Source organism: Leptonychotes weddellii, chromosome X (genome assembly GCF_054177405.1).
Source record: "Leptonychotes weddellii isolate Sample4059 chromosome X, ASM5417740v2, whole genome shotgun sequence".
Taxonomy (NCBI): Eukaryota; Metazoa; Chordata; class Mammalia; order Carnivora; family Phocidae; genus Leptonychotes; species Leptonychotes weddellii.
Genome location: NC_138385.1, coordinates 105,563,755 through 105,582,514, shown reverse-complemented (window position 1 = coordinate 105,582,514; position 18,760 = coordinate 105,563,755). Strand labels below are relative to the sequence as shown.

The 18,760-nt window shown below is 47.1% G+C and overlaps 1 protein-coding gene across 6 annotated transcripts in view; it reads right to left on the bottom strand.

Moving 5' to 3' along the window:
- The window catches only part of LOC115944477 (polyprenol dehydrogenase), a 238,927-nt gene that overhangs the window by 204,243 nt on the left and 15,924 nt on the right, over window positions 1-18,760 (bottom strand). For all 6 annotated transcript variants that reach the window (XR_014141435.1, XR_014141434.1, XM_081809255.1 and 3 more), the window contains exon 2: window positions 5,524-5,631. Coding sequence is in view for 4 of the 6 variants with exons in the window: in XM_081809255.1 (XP_081665381.1) it covers window positions 5,524-5,631 (108 nt within the window). In the remaining 2 variants the exon portion in view is untranslated. The remainder of the gene's footprint in view (window positions 1-5,523; window positions 5,632-18,760) is intronic.

Genomic DNA, 18,760 nt, shown 5'->3' with positions numbered 1-18,760 from the left:
ATGGGAGCACTTCCACACAAGGGGATTAGACCTGGCATCTGAGGAACACAGGCATGGGCATGAAGCTCCTAGAGCCCCGAGAAGTGACAGGTGGCATAAGGACACCAGGAGAGACACCTGGTCTGGCAGGACCAGGTTCCAAGGGGCAGGGTGGCTCACATCACCCTCCCACCTGCATCCAGCCCCCACTGGCCAGGTGTTCTCTGGGGTACAACCTTCTTGAGATCTCAAGGAAAACATATTACCAAGCAATCCGTTCTGGAGGCATTTCTGCATGCTGTTTTCCTCTATTTTGTTTCATTTTTATATTTGGACTAACACGCAAGGGGCCCTGCTATGGATCCCCTGTGACTGTATCCTGCACTCATTACTCTGTGTCATTGACAAGTGCCCCCCCCCAACAAAAACCCTGAAGGAACGCCCTTTCCAAAAGCAAAAGGGTTTACAACAAAGAGTTAAGGAAACACAGACAGCAGAAGCAGTGAACGTTGTGAAATCGAAAACGTCTTTGGCTCCAGCTGGAGATGTATCTAAGATAAATATGGCAAAAGACATCTTTAGGGGGTGAATTAAAAGATTATATAACGTGCCACCACCTTGAAGGAGTTCAAAGTTGCAGACATCAAGAAAACGCAGCTGTGAAAATATTCACACCTTCAGCTCCCTTGAAGAAAGAGAATATTACATGGTTGTTAGATTTTTGCTCAGAGAGTCTTCCTGAGTTACAGGGTGCACAGTCGGGCAGGATGCCAGGAAAGTTATATTCCATCTCTAAATGTTCTAGGCATCAAAGACAACAAAATAAAATTCACCTTTCTTTAAGCTGGGGCCATGTACATGCATGAGCTTATTTCGGAAATCCCATACAATTTTATTTTATTTATTTTATTTTTTTTAAAGATTTTATTTATTTATTTGACAGAGAAAGACACAGCGAGAGAGGGAACACAAACGGGGAGTGGGAGAGGGAGAAGCAGACCCCCTGCCGAGCAGGGAGCCCGATGCGGGACTCGATCCAGGGACTCCAGGATCATGACCTGAGCCGAAGGCAGTCGCTTAACCAACTGAGCCACCCAGGCGCCCCCCATACAATTTTAAAATATTCAAGAGCCATCCACTGCCAGGCCACGTGTCTGGCATTCACCATCTTGGCATCAGGGGTGGGTGGCCCAGTGGAATCTTACATGAAGTGGGAGAGATGCTCCATATTCCCAAAAAAAGATATCAATGGCCAGAGAAAGCGGAGGTCATCAAACCAGCAGGGGAAACTGGTCATGGTAACAGCTCCCCTTGATGGGCAGCTCGCTACTCTCCCTAAGGCATTGTATTAGAAGTATGGACACAGGCACATTTTTTGGCAAAGGTCATCTTTATCAGCTGGATATGGAACCTTGACTCTATGCAATCACTAGAGATTTCCTACATTTACTGAGCAAATATTCCATGAGAGAGAGCACTGGACCAGAATGGAAGGTAGGCACAAGCAGAGTGGGTCTGCCTTCTGCTCATGCTTTCTGTGGGGGGCTAAGTTTAAAGATGCTGAACCCAATCCAGGGTCAGCAAACAAGGGACCTGGGGCCACACTGGATGATCTCCCGGATGCAAAAAGAAAAAAAAAAAAAGATTATTGGAACAACAGCCATGCCCATAGCTTTAAATATTGGCAATGGTGCTTTCCTGCTATCAAGGCAGAGCTGATCATTTAGAGACACACCCAGGCAAATATTTATTATCTGGTCCACACCAGAAAAAATTTACTGGCCCCTAGTCTCAACCTTAGATGGCTGTTCATGAAGAATTATAAAGAAAGATCCTCCACCAAAACAGTATTTTGAAACTTTAAGAACTGAGATATTGTGAGATGAGAAATTTAATAATTAATGTATTTATAGCAATATTAATGTGCTTGGGTTGGATCCAGGTTCCCTTTTCAATTCTTTAGCAAGTAACTGATTGCTCTTTAAACATTAATGGATGCAGGATTGGGAAATTTGAAATTGTATACACATCTCTTAGTTTTTATTTAGTATGAAATTTATATTAAAGTGTCCAATGATAATATTTCATTAAGTGGCCTTGTATCAAACTGTCACACAAAATGAAACATTGTCCCTCTCAGAATATGTGCAATTATGCCCTGAAAGACTCGGGGAGGAAGGAACATTCACATTTGATTAGACTGACTGAGAGGATCAAACTGAGACCCAAGCAGACATCAAAAGCTCTGTGGGAAAGAAGATGCAGGAGGTGAGGAGCACAGGTGGTGCTTACTCTCTTTGACTCAAGAGAAGGAGAACTTTGGTGCTGGCAGGACTGTTCCTGGTCTCAACAAACATCACCTAAATGAGGAGGTAATAGGAGAGACAGGGCTCTAGTCCTCACATGCATGAGTACCACATGCTCGCTCACATGTTTTCACTGCACTGTGTCTGCAGTACATACTCCTCACTCAAGTAGACCTCAGCATGACCTAACCCCAATCTGACTTCCTAGTGAGCTACCCAACTAAACTTTGTCATGACCTATCCAACTAAACCTCATCATCACAGAGACCTCCTCATCACCTAACCCAACTAGACCTCATCATCACTTACCCAATTAGACCCCATCATCACCTAACCCAATTAGACCCCATCATCACCTAACCCAACTAGACCCATCATCACCTAACCCAACTAGAACTCATCATCACCTACCCAACTAGGCCTCAACATCACCTAACCCAACTAGACCTCATCATTACCTAACCCAATTAGACCCCACCCATCTAGACCTCATCACCTAGACCTCATCATCACCCACCCAACTAGACCTCATCACCTAGACCTCATCATCACCTAACCCAACTAGACCCCATCATCACCTAACCCAACTAGACCCCATCATCACCTAACCCAACTAGACCCCATCATCACTTAACCCAACTAGACCCCATCATCACCTAACCCAAATAGACCTCATCATGACCTAACCCAACTAGACCCCATCATGACCTAAGCCATCTAGACTTCATCATGACCTAAACTACCACACTGAGGCAAAAAGCACAGAAATGGAACTTTTTTTTTCTTTGCATTGCAATATTGCCTAGTTTCACAAAGAATTAAGAAGATGAAGAAGACAGATGCACTAGAGAAGTCACAAGGGGCAGAGATAACCAGTACTGGACACTAGCCCCTATCTGTTCTCAGACTGGAGGGTCCCTCCCCATCCTGCTCCACCAGCTTCCTTCTGCCACTAGCTCAGGACCAGCAGGCCTTCAGAGGGGACCTACTGCTCCTTTTGTTCACAATTTGACGTCACTTTGTTTTTTTAATTTTTAAAAAATTTATTCATTTGAGAGAGACAGAGCAAGAGCAGGGGGGCCGGCCAGAGGGAGAGGGAGAAGCAGACTCCCCACTGAGCAGGGAGCCCAACTGGGGCTCGATCCCAGGACCCCGGGATCATGACCTGAGCCAAAGGTAGATGCTTAACCGAATGACCCACCCAGGCGCCCCCTTGACATCATTTTTATCAAGTCATCCCAGATGGTGGCAGAAATCCAAGACAGGGCAGGGGTCTCCCAGGGACCCACATCCTTCTGCTCACATGCCTTGTCTCCCTGATGTGCTCAGGTCACAGGGAGAGATAAACACATCACAGGGATGCTAAAATTGAAGAGGAGTTCCAGAAATGTACACTCAGATGGGTCCCCTGTCCTGCAGGACCCCCACATCTGTGAACAACTGCTCTTCATCTAGGGGGGTAGATATGGATGTTGGTAAAGACTGTCCTTGCAAGGACTTGTCAAAAACTGATCTATCATTTCCACATCGATTCAGACAACAGGACCTGGACACATCCCTGAAGAAAAAAACACTGGTGAGGAAAAACAACAGTGAGGTCAACCAAGAAGTAATCGTCCCCTCCTAAAGCCTGGCAAATATACACCATTCTACAGACCAGGTTGCTCATGAGAGCAAGATGCCTACATGGGTCCATGAGGGAGGAATCACTGTAAAAAACTGCACTTTTTCAAAAGAGTGACACATGGGAAGGGCCATGCAATACAAAAATTTTAAATTGTGGAGTCATGTTTTGCAAAAGTGAAAAAAACCCTCAAAGTTAGGAGCATGAGTTCATTTGATTATAGGAATGAAGGAACAGGTAAGTATACCCATGTGAGCCATGCCTCTCTGAGGACAACAGAAAGGCCACACTGGCTAGACCTGGGGGTTCCCCATCTGGGTTAAGAGCCCCCTCGGAGATCCCCTCCGCCATGGAACTCAGGGGGTCTGTGAGTTTTAATACCAACAATCAACATCATCACGGTGGCCAACCCCCAATGGAATGTGGACAAGACACAGAAGTATGGGCAGGGTCTATGACTTGGCCACCGACACAAACCAGAGATATTTTCAGACCCAAGTTCAGGTGTTGAAGCTGTCTCAAAATAAAGCTTAAGATCATCACAGCTTCCAATCAGTAGGAGTTACTGAACCCGCCAGTAAGTCACATTATTTGTCCTATAAAGATTTCGTGTCTACGATCACATGGCAAGTTTGTGTTCTTACATATTTTTATATCTGCATCTCAATATCATTTGGTTTATAATACTACAGATTTAGTTTGTGCATTTAGGCATCACTAGACACCAACGGGGTCCAAGGACCAAGCTTGTCAAGAGCCAGGAAGAAGTGGAACACATTCATATTTAAGTACCCAGCCCCAACTATTACTTCTGACCCAAAATTATCCTTTAAAAAATAATGGCAGAGAAAAGTTGGAGGAAAAAAATGGGAGAAAGGAAGAAATAAATCATTAATGAATAAGTAAAGGACCATGGGTAATGTTACATAGAAAGTCTTAAGTGAAAGCAATCCTTAACAGCTAAAACCAGACGTATAATATGATTTCTGTAAAAACACGACACCATAAAAGGTATTAATTAAATGCGAATGATGTCAATGGGGGACATAATTAGCATGAAGTGTTTTTTTTTTTTTCTTTTCCAAAGGTGATGTGCACCATATTATTTTTCGCAGCGGATTAAAAATTCTACCTCCAATTCACTGGGAAAATTAACAAAAGTACAATGGGTTCATTTGAACTCTGTTCCCTTCCCCAGGCAAAGAAAATCCCTTCATTTTCCAAGAGGAGTTACACCAGGATAAGGAACAGAGAGAGAGTCTCAAAAAGAAGAATGGACAATGTAGTGTCTATGGGATGCAGTTGCAGAGGAAGCCAGTCTTTGAAAACCTGTTCAGAGTCTACACTGGGCTATGTTCTGTCTTCCCCAAATTCATAGGTTGAAGCCCAGACCCCATAAGTGCTCAGAATGTGACCTTATTTGGAGAGGGAGTCTTTAAAGAGGTGGTTAGGTAAAATGAGGTCAGTGAGGTGGGTCCTCATTGCACTAGGACCGGAGTCCTTATAAGGACATCCTTAGGTGTTTCCCAGATCTGTTTTACCTATAAGCAAATCACTGTTTCTATATAACCGAACAACTGGGTATCTTCCATTAGCCAACAATACAATCATCACCTATGATCACATGCATGCCGAGTCTCGCCAGATGCTTCGCTGTGGAGTAGCCGATTCCATCCGTGCCTCCAGTCACTATAGCAACACGGCCAGGTTGTGGGGCCAAAACTGCAGAAGAAGAAAAAGAAAAAACAAATCAAAGTGAGTTTTAGAAGTGGAGTCCACGTATGGAAGAATTCAGCCACAGGAGAACGCCCCATGGGCCCTGGGTGTCGTGGTTCGGCATCTGTGGTTGGATTCCTCGTGGATTCCTGCAGGCTCCAGAGACAGGAATGTAATAGGGTGGATTAGCCCTGAGTCATTCCAGCCTGGTCAAAGACACCTGATAAACGCTTGCTCATCCCCAGCCAAGGGCTTGGCAGGAACCGACTGGAGTATCAGCAAAATGACTGGCAGAAAGGTCGGGAGCAAGCATGGGAGTAGCGTTTACGAGCGCAGATGAGAGTCCAGGGTCAATGCTCCCAGGCAACATGGGACAGGATGTAGGTTTTACTATTACTCAGGTATGGAGAAGGACAACAGACCAGGTGATGAGTGCCTATTGTTGCAAAGCTAGTTTGTTGCACACAGTTCCCAAGACGAGGGGGCATGCCGTGCCACGACGCACCACGGGGCCACACGGGGAAGCAGCAGGGTGGGTCAGGAGGCAGAGGGACACAGAAATGTGGACAGGAGTCTTTATTGTGGAAAGAAATGGGTCAGGGAAGCAGGTTCAGCAACTTCAGCATGGGCTGGTGTGAATAATTTCAGTAGATTCTGGGTCACAAGGACTGTCCCTATGTGTGTGTCCCTGGCCCTGCGGTGATTTGCATGGGTAGGGTGGACAGTGGCCAACAATGTGGTCATGGACGTGGTGGGCAGAGGGCTGTGAATTGCCTGGTTTGCATTGGAGAAGCAGAGGGAGAGGAAGAGAAAATCTCAGGCAGACTCCATGCTGAGCACAGAGCCCAATGCGTGTCAAGAGTCAGACCCTGAGATCTCAAGACCCTGAGATCATGACCTGAGCCAAAACCAAGAGTCAGACGCTTAACCGACTGAGCCACCTAAGCACCCCAAAGATGAACTTTTTAAAAACGGTGTTGGGACACATAAATAGACATTTGGAAAAAAGGCAAAATTAGACCAATACCTCATATAGTACACATCAAAATTAACCAAGGGGTAGAAGTTACACAATGAACATATTAGGGGAAAAAAGCATGTATCCATCTATCTTTAACCTCAGAGTATGAAACAGCTTTCTAATTATAAGTCAAAGTTGAGAAGAATAAGTAGACAAATTTCCCTACTAAAATAATTTTGCATGGAAAAAAAAAAAACCCACGCCCAAAGCAAAGTTAGAAGTAAATGATAAATTAGAAAAAAAAATTTGCAACCGTGATCACATGCAAAGGGCTATTTTCCTAATATGTAAAGAGTTCTTACAAATCAAGAAAAACAAAACCCTATGAAGAAAATGGGTGAACATAATTGTGTATATGAAAACATACAACATGGTCCTTACAAAGGTGTGTGAGTTTTTACCCAAAAAGAGAGATGTTCACAAAAACTCACTGAGACACCATCGGACTTGACAAGCCCAAGCACTGTGACACCACACTTCTCTGACACAGTGCTGGTGAGCAGGTGCTTGTGTATGCCATTGGTAGGAATGCGAGAGGGGAAAATCCCAACGTGGGTAGGGATCCTCGGGCAATATCTAGTGCAACCTGAAATACATTCATCCATTGATGAAGCAAAATCACTTCCAGGAACGTGCCCTGGAAATCCACAGTGGACCCCACGTTTCTCACTGCAGCCATGTCCCTGGTGTCCACAGTCACAGAGGGAGCAGTCCTGAGTGGCCCAAGCGCAGGTGAGAAATTCCACCTGCAGTCACGATGGGCCGGGAAGACATCCATCACATTGGAAAGGTGATCATTTCGGGGTTCTCAAGCTCACGGTGGTGCTCCCGACTGGTACGTTCATGACCCCTACGATAAACCATGATGGTATTAGGGAATAATGCTCTGAAAGAGCTCATGGTTCTGTGGGACATCATGCAAGCACTAAGTGCTTGTGTGCGCTTCTAAATGTGGTATCCACACCCATGGAGGAGGCCTCTCCACTGTTGGGAAGAATCCCCATGCAACATGGAGGCCATTCCCAGTCAAGACTTAGTCTCAGACATATGGGCCCAGGGGTGGTCATCTGTGCTCATGGTCCCATCTAGACAGCTTTTGTGTGCCCTACGTGGGAAGAACAACCCTTTGCACCTGCACACTTTGGCTGGCCTCCTCCCCCCTCAGCCAGTGTTGCCCGGGCACACACACCTTGTCTCAGATTCCCTGTTCCTCACTACCTGGCCCAGTGGCAGGTGCCAGGCTGGTGTTCCATGAATGTTCACTGACTAAATTAATGAGCTAACCCATCCATTGCTGGATCAAGCAGAGATGGAAGGCCACTCCCTACCCTGAAACAGCAAAGGAAATGTGCCACGATGTAAATGTGGGTGTCTCCTCCCCTAAAATTCATATGTCGAAGGCCAACCCTCCAAGGGACTGGATTTGGAGGGTGGAGGTGGGGGTTCTTTGGGAGGTGATCAGGTCATGAGGGTGGAGGTAGGGGGTGTTTGGGACGTGACCAGGTTGTGAGGGTGGAGGTGGGGGTCTTTGGGAGGTGATCAGGTGATGAGGATGGAGGTGGGGGTCTTTGGAAAGTGATCAGGTGATGAGGGTGGAGGTGGGGGTCTTTGGGAGGTGACTAGGTGATGAGGGTAGAGGTGGGGGTCTTTGGGAGGTGATCAGGTGATGAGGGTGGAGGTGGGGGTGTTTAGGAGGTAATCAGGTCATGAGGGTGGAGGTGGGGTCTTTGGAAGGTGATCAGGTGATGAGGGTGGAGGTGGGGGGTGTTTGGGAGGTGACCAGGTCATGAGGGTGGAGGTGGGGGTCTTTGGAAAGTGATCAGGTGAGGAGGGTGGAGGTGGGGGTCTTTGGAAGGTGACTAGGTGATGAGGGTAGAGGTGGGGGTCTTTGGGAGGTGATCAGGTCATGAGGGCAGAGCCTCCATGATGTAATCAGTGTCCTTATAAAGGAGACCCAAGGAGGCCCCTGGCCCCTTCCACCGTGCAAGGACTCAGCCAGAAGAACACCATCTACAAATCCAATCTGCCAGCACCTTAATCGTGGACATCCAGCCACCACAATGGTGGGAAGTAAGTGTCTGCTGGTGAAGACCCCAGTCCATGGTGTTTTTACTATGGTGCCCCAAATGGGCTAAGACAGATCCCTTGGCTAATGCTCAGGACACATTGAGAAACAGATGTATGGGAGGAACGGGCATGATGACAGAGCACCATCTACACCCCCTGCCCCAGAACGGGGGTTGGGGGGACCAAGAAACTGCAGTGACCCCTGGACCCGGGTCAACCCCTTAGCTTATAAGTGAGAAATGGGCACAGGAACCCTGAAGTAGCTCCAGTGCTAAGAGCAGCAGGTGATCTTCCAGAATGCTCTCCCGAGGACAGCATTGTCTTCTTCACAAAGAATGCTCCTTGGCCTTAGGTACTAAGTATGAAAGGTACTCGCACGGATCAGAGACAGGAGGTGCAGAACGGAGACCCTACTCCAGTCCAGCACCACGTTTCTGGGTTGACAGAACAAGTCCAACGAAATGTCTTTCAAGGCCCGTGGTTGCTTGCTCCATACCCCGAAGGTGGTTTCCTACCCAACGTGTCTGTGTCCAGTGTCACCAGAACCTTCCATTCACCCGGATCGAGGATGGCACAGATCCTCAGATTGTTTTCTCCCAATGCCATGATGCATCAAGCAAGTCTGATCGGCTTCCCGCCAAGCGCGGTTCAGCCAACTCAGGGGTCCCTGAAGTTATCTCCCAGCTGATACCGTAATTCTGAGTCCCAAGTGCCATAAGTGAGTTGACCCTGGAAATCTAAAAAGATTTTTTTTTGTTTTTTTTTTTTTCTTTAAAGATTTTATTTATTTATTTGAGAGAGAGAATGAGACAGAGAGAGCATGAGAGGGGGGAGGATCAGAGGGAGAAGCAGACCCCCTGCTGAGCAAGGAGCCCGATATGGGACTCGATCCCGGGACTCCAGGATCATGACCTGAGCCGAAGGCAGTTGCTTAACCAACTGAGCCACCCAGGCGCCCTCTAAAAAGATTTTATCTCTACGTAGCTCATCATGTGTGTTTCAGGACGTTGAGTGGAAGAGCCCACAGAGCACTTGGACCACAGGTGAGAAGCAGGAGCTCCAGGTCATAATCGAGGGTATGGATTTCTAATAGGATTACAACGCCTCTCCAAGGGGGCATCTGTAGGCCATGGCGGAAGGAGCACAAGGCTGAGCTAGCCAGGACTCCAACCACCTGCTCAGCCTGCCAGTCAGTCCTATCATCTATGATACAATCATCCCAAACACAGTCAACTGTCCAATAACGGGCATATGGAACGAGTCTGTCCCCTCTCCCCAACCTGGCTGGATATCTATTGAGAACCAGCGCCACCCAAACACAAACGTATTATCCTACAGTTCTGGAGGTCACAAATCCCCATCTCAAGGTCATCTGATTGGCAATCTTAATTTCCGTCTTTAATTGTTATTCCCTTTTAGCCTCGTGAGGATATGACATAGAGTTTCCAGGGCTTAGGACACCAACATCTTTGGGGAACATGATTCCATCCACCAAAATTGGAAACCAAAATGACTGTGCACATGACTCAGATGAAGAAGCCTAACCTTGCGTCAGCTCATTCTATTAAATGGCCCCAAAGTAACAACAGGAAGACGTGGGATTGGAACCAGAACACCCCCTATCAGGACTCGGCATGCAGGAGATGGTTCTCAAAATGGAAAGATGCGCCCCGTGGAACCAACTCACACCAAAGACAGGCAGTGGCAAGAACGGGGTGCTCCAAAGCCAGTAATTATTGGCCGTACCCTGGAAATATATGTCCTGGTTGGTAAAGACAGGAGGGGACTGGTTTACAGGGAAAACCCGCACAGCTGTTTCCATGCTGATCCATAAATACACGGATGAATCTACACTTCACAAACAATTGTGATTTACGAGACACAGAAATCACCAAAAGTGTGATAAATGGCACCGACTGCTCGAGGTCATGAGTGTTGTTTCTGGACATAAAAACTTACAACGGAAAATTTAATTTTGCAAGACATTACTAAGCCTTCTCCTACTGCATATCACTTGTCCTTTAGAAAAAGAACACTTGTATTTTCCCAACTTAAAACTTTAAACACACACATTCCCTGGCCGTTAAGCTTTCCAGGATTAACCCAAATAGAAATGATTTAAAATTTAAAAAATTTTCAGGTTAAATGTTGAACACGCCAAAGTACAATGTATAAAAGTTGGTTATACAGTGCACATGAATAAGGGGTGGGGGCAATCAAAGAAATCCTACAACTCAGTCCCTGAGTTAGATTTGAACCAGCTGGGAAGATTAAAAATCGTCTGCAGCTCTGCTAATCATAAGACCCCTACCATGGAGCTCCGAGCGCAAATTCAGCTCTGAGCTTCCTAGCAGCCAAAGAGAAAAGGGAAACAATATCAGAGATGGTTCTGAGCAGCTGACCCAGTGCCTCCCCCCAACACTGGCCTCATATTGGCCTAAAACCCACGCTGTTTTATATCACAGGGCTCCAACACGGGCATCCCATCCAATGGAAATGCTCACCCGTGATGGGAACCCTCCATGCTGGACCCTCACCGGCGAGAGTGGGAACATGGCAGCTATCTGATTCTGGATGAAACAGCTCTCACCCGTACAAGCTCTGGGCTCGGTGCATACATGGTTGCCAAGCCATCCAAGCTGGACTCGGACGCTGGCCTCCCCAGATGGCACCACTGACCCTGAGGGCCCATGCAGCACGTCCACGCTGGGTCCCACCCCATGTCCCCTCCATGGAGCTCAGCGCAGGGCTTGCAAAACCCCAGGTCAGGAGCAGAATGCAGAATGGGAGCTCCTGTTGGAGACGCACCGCCAACGCTTCCCGGCGCTTTCCGAGTCCTGAAAACGAGCACGCTTTCTTCTCTTTTCTCCTGAAACATCCCGCGTGCGCCTGTCGGGTTTTCTTACAAAGGAAGAGAAGTGTGTCTGCCATTGTTTTGTGAAGGCATGAAGGTTATTCGTTGTCAATTTAAGATACGGCACTGGAGGGCATTCTTGAACTACGGTGTGCACTCATGTGCATGGAGGATTACCAAGAACACGAAGGCATGGGGCAGGTCAGAGACGGGTCCGCCCCTTGTGGACGGACAGAGGGCATAAGCCCCTCCCAGATGCAGGGACTGCCCCAAAACGAGGAGGGTGGTGGGGAGGGCACTGAGAACATCTCCGCAGGGACTTTAAAATTCCTCCTCCCAGAGAGGAGGCAGGAGGTGAGGACGGTCTGCATGCAGGCACACAGGGGTCCTGGGGAGACTCAGCTTGCTTCCAGAGGAGGGGGGTGGGGATGTGAGCTGTGTGAGGTGGGGAAGGACCTGCAAGCATCGTGCAAAGGGGAGGGGAGGACACAAGGCGGGTGCAGGAGGAGGGAATGCTGAGGAAGCGTTTGGAAACAAGACTGAGGGCCGCTTGGCCCGATGGGCAGGAGAGATGGAGGCACACAGGTGGTGGGCGGGGCCAGAGCTACCTGCTGTGGGCCCCCCCCAAGGTGTCGGGGCTCATCCCTGCATGCCAGGGAGACCCCTTCCCTGCTGACCTGCTACGTCCACCTCCTGTAAGCCCAAACGTGTCCACCATCACCGTGCACACCATGCTTTCCCGATAAATGCAGTGAACTTCTTGTTCTGCAATGCGCATCCCAATTCCTCCAGGACCAGCTCAAGAAGAATCCCCACCAGTCCCCACATAGGATTTTTTTCTTATACAAGCCCAAAGCCCTGCAGAGCCCCACGGACACCCAGTAACACCACTGGCCGCACCATTAGGAAAATGGTGGACGCAGACATGAAACCAAACTGCCCTCGGAAGCCTGGTCTTGATCGCTCACCCTGCACATAGCTGCTGAGGTTTAGAGATGCTGAATCCTATACGTTTATACACACGTGCACTGAAATGCACACATTACACGCGTCTCAGATGCGGGCTCCCAGTCTGCATCAGGCAAGGGCATCACAGGGAGGAAGAGAGGCTGCTCCATCCTGGATCCCGCATGAACACTGGGGTCTACACCTGCTCCATCGGCGTCCTGGAGTTTCCCAAGCACACAGAAGGTTGAACAAGCCATGGCGGCCAAAACCCAAGGAGGAAAGGAGAAGGTACAGCTGGTGCAAAGTGGGTGCAGAGACTGCCCAGAGAAAGGCACTGGAGTCAAGGTCAAGGGACTCAATTCTCTGGAATCCACCCATGCCAAGGGTTAGCCTACACGTCCTGATGTCTGGTGAGGACAGTGGCTGTGGGCCAATCCCAGTCTCTCCCAGAGAGCTGACTTCCAAAGCAAGACGCCAACACCACCACCCCGCCCCCCGCCACCTGCCCAAGAGGGTCCAGGCGTCACACTGTCAAGTCCCCAGTCCCCCACCTTGCAGCTGCCTTTCCCTCCCGCCGAGCCCGGAACAACCATATCACAGGTGTTAATGTCACATCTTCCGGAATTGTTGATTTTATGTGTCTAATTAGCTGGGCCACGGTGCCCAGAAACGCACTCGAACATCATTCTGGGTGTTTCTGTGAAGCTGGGTCTTTTTTTTTATTTATTTATTTATTTATTTATTTATTTATTTATTTGGATGTGATTAACACTGAAATCGGCAGTCTGTGAGTAAAGCAGATTTTCCTCCCTGGTGTGGGTGGGCCTCGTCTTATCAGTTGATGGCGTTCATAGCGCAAAGACTGATACCCCCTGAGCAAGAGTCCATTCCCCAGCAGATACCCTTCAGACTCAAACTGTAAATCTGCCCTGGGTTTCCAGCATGCTGGTCCACCCTGCAGATTGTGGGTTTAACAAGTCTCCATAGTTGTATGAGCCAATTCCTTAAAATGATTAAAATTAAAAAAATAGGGCGCCTGGGTGGCTCAGTTGGTTAAGCGACTGCCTTCGGCTCAGGTCATGATCCTGGAGTCCCGGGATCGAGTCCCGCGTCGGGCTCCCTGCTCGGCAGGGAGTCTGCTTCTCCCTCTCCCCTCCCCCCTCTCATGCTCTCTCTATCTCATTCTCTCTCTCAAATAAATAAATAAATAAATAATCTTGAAAAAAAAAATTAAAAAAATATACATATGTGGGGGGGATGTATATATACCTATATATAGAGGTGATAGATATGTCATATATATATGTTTATATATATATATATATATATATATATATATATAAAGAGAGATGATCAATAAGATGGGTGGATGATGGACTGATGGATGATGGATAGAAGGATGGATAGATGGGTATATGGATGGATAGATGGATGGCTGGATGATGGATGGATGGGTGGATGAATGGATAGGTAGGTAGATGGATGGATGGATGGATAGATAGATAGGCCAGTGCTGGCTCCCCCCTGAGGACTCTCTCCTTGGTGTGTAGACCCTGTGTTCTCCCTGTCTCCTTACATGGTCGCCCTTCTGTGCATGTCTGTGTCCTCATCCCCTCTTCTTCTAAGGACCCCAGTCCTATGGGATTAAGGCCCACCCTACTGACCTCATCTTAACTTGACCATCTGCAGAGACCCTATTTCCAAATAAGATCCCCTTCACTGGTACCAGGGGCTAAGACTTCAACATATCTTTTTTTTGGGGGGGGCACAATCCAAACACTAGAAATTGGTGCACATTCATGCTCACAGCCGTGCAAGGACACCCTAGCCTGGCTAGCGGGGCTCCCTAGGAGCACAGGTGAGCTGGCCACTCTCCCCACTCCTTTATCTCCCAGATGCTAGTCAGTTCCAGCCCAGATGCCTTCTACGCTTCCCCCCAAAACCCGGTTGCAAACAGATGCATGGGATTGCTGTCCATCACCTTGCATGCCACCATCTGTCCTGCAGGGCAGCGTCCACCACTGGCAGGTCCCACAGGCCAGCTCACGTCTGACGGGGACCAGAGGGAGCTGTGGGGAGGTGCAGCTGTAACCCAATCTGCACCACACCAGCCTGTACTGGGACAGCAGCTGCCCCGAACGCACGGCGAGGCTGCCCGGGGACAACACTCAATGCCTGTTGCTTTCGTCCCCAAACCACCCAGCTCGGCAGCCTCACGGTCCAACGGTGCACCTCCAACGTGTTTGCGGGGCAAGCCCACAACTCAAATAGCAAGAAAAGCAACAAGCACCTCCCAAGACTGCTTGGCAAAGGCAAGATGTTTGCAGGCTGTCCTGAGAAGGAGCTCCCATCCTGAGCCCGGACTATGTTTAGAGCCCTCGTGGGTCATTTTTCTTTTTTAAGAACTCAGATGTGGAGGGTTGACCTCATGCCTCGGCGAGGGCCAACATGTAGGGAAGCAGTAACATGACAGCTCCCTGCATCCTCAGCTCACTGACCACAGCACAGGAAACAAGACACAGCCCCAAAAAAGATTTGAAATATTTAAAAACATTATTTAAATAATTTACATATTCAGACACTTGGAATATTTAAATATTGTTTAAATCATTTACAGATTCAAATATTCAGATAACTTAAATATCCAAACATTTGAAAGATTTAAAATTATTTAAATATTTGAATTATTTTTATTCCATTACTTACGTATTTATTATTTACTTAAATAATTCTATTTGAATAATTTAAATTTTCAAATATTTGAGAGATTTTAAAATATTGTTTAAGTAATTTACAGATTCAAATCCTTGAAATATTAAAATACTGTTTAAATCATTTACAGATTCAAATATTCAAATAATTAAATATTCAAATTTTTGAAAGATTTAAATTATTTGAATGATTTTTATTTATTATTATGTATTATTACATTTTGAATATTTGAATTATTTTTATTTATTATGTATTTATTACTTATTTAAATAATTTTATTTAAATAATTTAAGTTCTCAAATATTTGAAAGATTTAAAATATTGTTTAAATAATTTACAGATTCAAATACTTGAACTACTTAATATATTTTTTAAATAATTTACCTATTTTGATACTTGAAAGATTTATAATATTGTTTAAATAATTTAAATACTCAGACACTTGAACTGTTTAAAATATTGTGTAAATATTTAAATGTCTCAAATATTTAAAAATCCGATCATCAACACAGAAGGGAACGTGCTGGTGGCTGGTTTGCAGTGGATGATCTCTCCACGACCATGTCTTTTCTAAGGACCACGCAGAAATTCGTGCAGGGAGACGTCGGATAACGCGGAGCACATAAAGAAAAGGTCTCGTTCTAAAGAGCCGAACGTGCGTCAGGTAATATCAAAAGGCAAATGACAGAGTGTGGGGCGTAGAAGAAAGGGTGCATTCTTTTCCCATAAAGGGGTCTTGTGAAAGAATATGACCATCTACTCTCCTCCTCCCCCCAGAAGAGACAAAGAAAATGAACACGGGACTCTTGGACAGTGAATTAAAACATTCACGTGTAAAACACTCTGCTGAAACACTGTCCTTTAACGAAACACGATGGAAGTAAGGCAGGCGACTCGTGCTCAACCATCACAACAGCTGGGTCCGCCCCTACCCCCCCAGGATTGCTTGGCCCCTGGAAAAAAAAAAGTGCATGCTTGCACCAAAACGATTCATTTGGCCCCAAGACTGTGTCTTTTCAGCAGACGGGCTGCTGAAGGCCATGTAAAGTGGGCATGCGTGCGTATTCTCTTTGACCCGGCACCTCCGGTGCTGAGAATGGATGCCACGGACACACTCCCACGGGTATGCAAAGATGCTCGAACACAAAAGATGCAATGCCCACCTTGTTGATAAGACAAAGATCCAAAAAAATTGAAATTTAAAAAAAATTTAAAAAAATACAAAGATTTTCCGTGTGAATGCCGTTTTATGCAACAGTCTTCACAGGTGTTCTTGCAAAAGAAAGCCTTATTGTTCTAGCGACAACTGGGAGGACCCTCCAGAGAATTATGCTGAGTTTGGGGGGCGGGGAAGCAATTTTAAAAGGGTTGCATTGTGTGTGACTCTGTTTATGTGACATTCTTGAAATGATCACATTGTACAAATGCAGAATGGATGAGTGGTTGGCCGTGGGTGAAGGACGGATGGAGGTAGGAAGGAGGTAGCAAAGCTATAGGAAGGGAGCATTTGGGAATCCAGTGGCGGCAAACGCACCCTGTGTTTTGACCATGATGGGGGATTCACTTACCCTCCACGTGCAAAGAGATTCCAGACTGCCAACCCCACCAACACACAGGTGGCTCCCCATGAAAACAAGAAATGTGGATAAAAGAGCAATGCATTGCCTCCCTGCTGACACGTGCGTTGGGATCACATACTATATAGATTTGCAAGACGTTATCCCTGCGGGAAAATCAGGGAAAGAGTACACGAGATTTCTCCATATTCTTTCTCGCAACTGCATGGGAATTACAGCGATCTGCAAAAAGTCTAATGAGTTCGTGCCATAGGATACAGTCCGCTTTTCAAAACACAGATTTAAAAACAAAGAAGTCTTTGCCGTCTTGGCTCCTGTCCCATTGTGTTGGAAATGCCCGTGTGTTTTAGGGCTCCCACTGGAGCTGCTGTTAATTGCACGCCCTGGTCCTTTTCTCAAATGCTGAGGGCTGCACACACCTGCTTCCGTCCGCCGTCAAGACACAAGGTGGACGCCAGGGGCAGGTGTGGTGCGAACCCAGAGCATGGGCACCAACACCAACTCTGTTCGGATGCTGATGGATGCTCCATGTTTCCTGCCCTAGGCAGACAGACCTGTGCGAGCCGCCTTAAATTCCTCGTGGACGCAGGAGGGTCTCATGTGCCTTCCACCCCCTGCCATTAAATAATATGTTCACATTCCCCACTAGGAAATGAGAATGGCAGTCTGTAAAGCAAGCACCCAAAATGATGCTCAGCATCGTCCTCAAAAGGGAAACGCAAACCAAAGCCACAGGCAGACACTGCTTCAGGTCCGCTAGCATGGGTCTTATTTCGGGGGGAATAAGAACATCACCAAGGAAAGGCTGACAAGCAGGGAGGGAAATTGGGACCATTCTGGGTGACTGGTGGGCACGGAAAATGCTGCGGGCACTTTCGAAAAGCAGCGGAGAAAGCACATGGCTCGGCGATCCCACTCCTCGGTGTCCTTCCATCCAGGAGACACGGAAGCAGGTGTCCACACACATACACGTGCGGGGAGGCTCAGAGTGCCGTTATTCACGGTAGCCAGGGAGGTGTGAACAGCCCACGTGCCCATCAGTGGATGAATGGATACACAACCCGGGGTCCATCCGTGGATGGAATAGGACTCAGCCTTGAAAAGGAACAGAGCTCTGATACCTGCTGCCTCCTGGATGGACTGTGAGGACACGATGCTCAGGGACAGAAGCCACACTCCCAAGCGCACAGAGGACATGGATTCCGTTTCTATGGAATACTCAGTACAGGAAAACAAAACAACCACCGTGTTGAGAACATGCCCACGAGCCTTCTGAAATTTTGTGCAAGCACCTCTGCCATTAGACGTGCACAATGTCTTGCCAACTAATCTCCATAAAAGTGGGGGAGAAAATCCGATAATCGGTTCATGTGCGCTACGAGAAAGGGAATGACCTGGGGGCCAGGTCAGTCAAGCTTATATTAGAAACAGTGTTTAGGGCCACCTGCATGGTGCAGTCGGTTAAGCGGCCGAGTCTAGATTTCAGCTCAGGTCGTGATCTCAGGCTCCGGGCTCAGCAGGGAATCTGCTTGAGATCCTCTCTCTCTGTCTGCCCCTCCCCCCAGCTCTTTCTCCCTCAAATAAATAAATAAATCTTAAAAAAAAAAAGAAAAAGAAAAGAAACAGTGTTTATAACGTGACGGTCAAGAAAGGGACCATCCAAACAAAGCCATGTATTTTCTATGCACATATCCTTGGATTCCAATAAACCGTGAAGAAAGGATCCAAAGGAGAAAGATAAGATACAAACTAGTACGAGTCATCAAAAATCTCCCAAAAAACAAAAGCCCAGGGCCAGATGGCTTCCCAGGGGAATTCTACCAAACATTTCAAGAAGAATTAATACCTATTCTTCTGAAACTGTTCCAAAAAATAGAAATGGAAGGAAAACTTCCAAACTCATTTTATGAGGCCAGCATTACCTTGATCCCAAAACCAGACAAAGACCCCATCAAA